The 3,227-nt window shown below is 36.5% G+C and overlaps 1 protein-coding gene across 1 annotated transcript in view; it reads right to left on the reverse strand.

Annotated features, from left to right (window-relative positions):
• Positions 1–1,449: 1,449 nt before the first annotated feature.
• Positions 1,450–3,227, reverse strand: part of LOC105571128 (cytochrome P450 4C1-like) — a 3,943-nt gene continuing 2,165 nt past the window's right edge. Inside the window, exons 3-6 of the mRNA XM_012028599.1 lie at positions 2,834–2,912; positions 2,630–2,742; positions 2,297–2,534; positions 1,450–1,813 (exon numbers count right to left, since the gene is read on the reverse strand). Of these exons, the coding sequence (XP_011883989.1) occupies positions 1,473–1,813; positions 2,297–2,534; positions 2,630–2,742; positions 2,834–2,912 (771 nt within the window). The 3' untranslated portion in view covers positions 1,450–1,472. The remainder of the gene's footprint in view (positions 1,814–2,296; positions 2,535–2,629; positions 2,743–2,833; positions 2,913–3,227) is intronic.

A 3,227-nucleotide genomic window follows, 5' to 3' on the forward strand; every position in this document is an offset into this window, starting at 1 on the left:
GTTAAAGGATGGAAGGGTATCTTGAAATCAACTCGCGAGAGTAAGAACGAGATTTTTAGAATCTAGCGAAGGTCCCTCAGAATAATAAATAAAAAAAAATATATATATAGGGGGAAGGGAGGTCGTCGAGCCGAAACGAAAGGGAAAGAAAAACAACGTGCGACTTACTACTGATTGTGATCGATGGTGGTCCACACGGTAGCTGGTCGAAGGCGGCTGGCTCAAATAGGTGGTCCGTCGGCCGAAATCGCGCACAGATTTTATTTGGATTGGATGAAAGAATATAACGATGTAAAAGAGCGTTAACTCGGAGAATCGCTGAGATGCGCTGATGGATTCGGGAGCTGCCAAAGAGGCTGAGCCAGCAGGCTTCGGGTTTATATACGATTTTTCGGGGGTGGGTCTTGGTCATGGGACGCGGAAGGAGATTTTGGATTTTGGTTCTTCATTGGTGGATTAGTGGGAGGTGTCAGGGGGTTGTCTTTCTTATTGGCAACCCGACCATTAAGTCGTTGTCGCCCTTTGATATTTATTTAGGGGTATCATTTCCTTCAGCGGCTTTCGAAAAATTCCGAGTTTTACTTTTGGGTCATGTTTTTGGTCAACATATATCCTTTCTGAATCCCCTTAGTGTCTCGGATGTTAATATTTAGGAAATCTGGACTTTGAAATTGCCGTCTGAAAGGGCCTGATCCCATCTGTCTGTTGTTTCTCCCCTTTTTATTATTTCAACGGCTATCGACCAGCAACAATTAGGGCACTTTACGTTTCGAGACAATAAATTTTTATGGGGAGGGGACTCATGCGTTGGCTAGTCGATATCCGCTGATTCCTAAAATAATAGTTTCCAAGGGAAGAAAAAACATGTGTTTCTTATCGTTTTCGAAAGAGAGAAATCGTGGAGTCTACAGGACGTAACACTATAACTTCAAGATTACTTCTTGGTTATGATATTATAAAAGTGTTATTTTTATTTTCATCGTATTATGAGACATAATATAAGTATGTACATAGTTTTCATGATTTCGTCATCTCTGCTATCATCATCACTCTTAATTGTAATAGTTCCCCTCTAAACGTGTAATAGTTTTGCTAAACCGGCTTGTCATGTAACTACTTCTCTCTCCTTCCTCTTTATTTTCAATCCAGGCACAATGTGTGTATATTATACGGACAACAATTAATTCATGCGAATTAATGATGTGTGGATAAGGTGGCGTGCCAATTATGTGTTACGAATGTTTATTCTTGAAAGAATTAAAACAATATCACGCTTGTTATGTGTAATAATAAATATAGATGTATCATAGTCCAAATAGACACGGGCAATATGGAATATTATCCAACAAAAAATCTGTCGATTATTGTCTAAAGGTAAACTAAAACATAAGCGAAATATGATAATTGTGTAATTGATTATTAAGGTTGCATTATAAATAAGCACATATATATTATATTTGTTAGTAAACTGTTTATTTCTTGGGCGTGAGGTACATGTATACTTCCTCGCTTGGTCTCAAAATGAGAGAGCCGCCGTACTTAATCGTGTCAGGAGTTTTCACGCTTTTCACCCTCCACTTCCTCAGAAGAGCGGTCAACACGATTTTCTCTTCCAGTAGAGCAAATCTTTGGCCTATGCAATTTCTCGGTCCAGCGCTGAACGGAACGTAGGCATACGGATTCCTGTTCTTTGAGTTTTCTGGAAGAAAGCGATCCGGATCGAACTTCGATGGGTCCGGCCAGACCTCCGGGTTTCGATGCACTAAATAGATTGCCAATGTGACTGTGACATCTTTCGGAATTGTATAATTATCTAGAATAGAAAAGAATTTCTTATAATTATCTAGAAGACAAATAAAATACACACTGCATTTTCTTATAAAATATTAAATTGACAATCTTTAATAGAAGTGTTTTATTGTTCAAGAATTAATCTTCTAAAATTATAAGGTTCAGGATCTTTATATAACTTGTTTTAATTTTTGTTTGTTTTTATAAGTTGTGTGTGTATTTATTAAATGCTAAATCTTAAAAAATTCCTCCAAAGACATTCTCGCATTGTACACTAGGAATCATTGATCCCCCTTCCACATTAATTTGCACGCATATCAATACATTTATACATTTGGCATATACATATTTGGAAAATGTAGGTATATGCACGTGTTCCACTTATGGCTAAATTCATGTGGGAAAACATCAGTGATTCCTAGTGTAGTAACTGCTTAATAAATGAAGTTATATTTTAGGAAATTCTTTAAAATTTCTTTTTTAGTCAAGTAAATTTATGTTTTACCCAGTTTTACTTCTTCGAATAATTTCCTCGAGATGAAAGGTGCACTTGGAAATAATCGGAGCGTCTCTTTCATAACTCTGTCGAGATACTTCAGTTGCGACAATGCTTTTACAGTAGCTGGTGCTTGAGAATCTCTGAAAACCTCTTCGAGTTCTTCGTGAACTCTTTCTTGGTGCTCGAGATTATTACCCAAAAGAAAAAGTACCCAGATTATCGCAACCGCAGTTGTGTCGTGTCCCTGTTATTACTCACACATAATTTACATATGATTTACATAGATACCAAGTAAGCGAGAAAACTATATACATATATTAAAAATCTCGGACATCTTACCGCAAACATGAATGTGTCAACTTGTGCTCTCAACTCATCATCGGTCATGGGAGTGTCAACTTTCGCATTCTGCTCTAATAATAGATCTAGGAACGCTTTCTTCTTCTTTTTATCTAATACAGTACATTTTCTTACATAAAAAATATTTAAGTAATAGCCGAAATATGCATACTGTATGGTGTAGTTATAATTTATAATTCACACCTATATTAAATTCATTATCTTGATTTACGAGTTCTGTGCAGTTTTGCGCTTGTCGTTCAGCCTTTTTCTTACTTATCACCTAAAAGTTATCGTTTTTGTTGTAAAAATGAACTTATTTAACAAAATATTTGGTAATTATGCATAAAAGCGACTTCCTCTCCGATTTGTTTTATTTTTAAATATGTTGTTGGGGATGTCTTCCCGAGTCATTTCATATATATATATATAAGGGGGGGACTCAAATAGTTTCGGAGATACAGGCTGAGAAAGGATACAAATAATAAATATATTTCCTAACTCGTACTTCCGCCGTTGTACTGTTCCACATGAGTTTGCAACTTTCCACGTGAAGCGAGATCCACTCCACACCTCTGACATAGGGTGAGTAGGGTTA

This window comes from Vollenhovia emeryi, unplaced genomic scaffold, assembly GCF_000949405.1.
Source record: "Vollenhovia emeryi isolate VEMERY1.0 unplaced genomic scaffold, V.emery_V1.0 DF941156.1, whole genome shotgun sequence".
Classification (NCBI taxonomy): Eukaryota; Metazoa; Arthropoda; class Insecta; order Hymenoptera; family Formicidae; genus Vollenhovia; species Vollenhovia emeryi.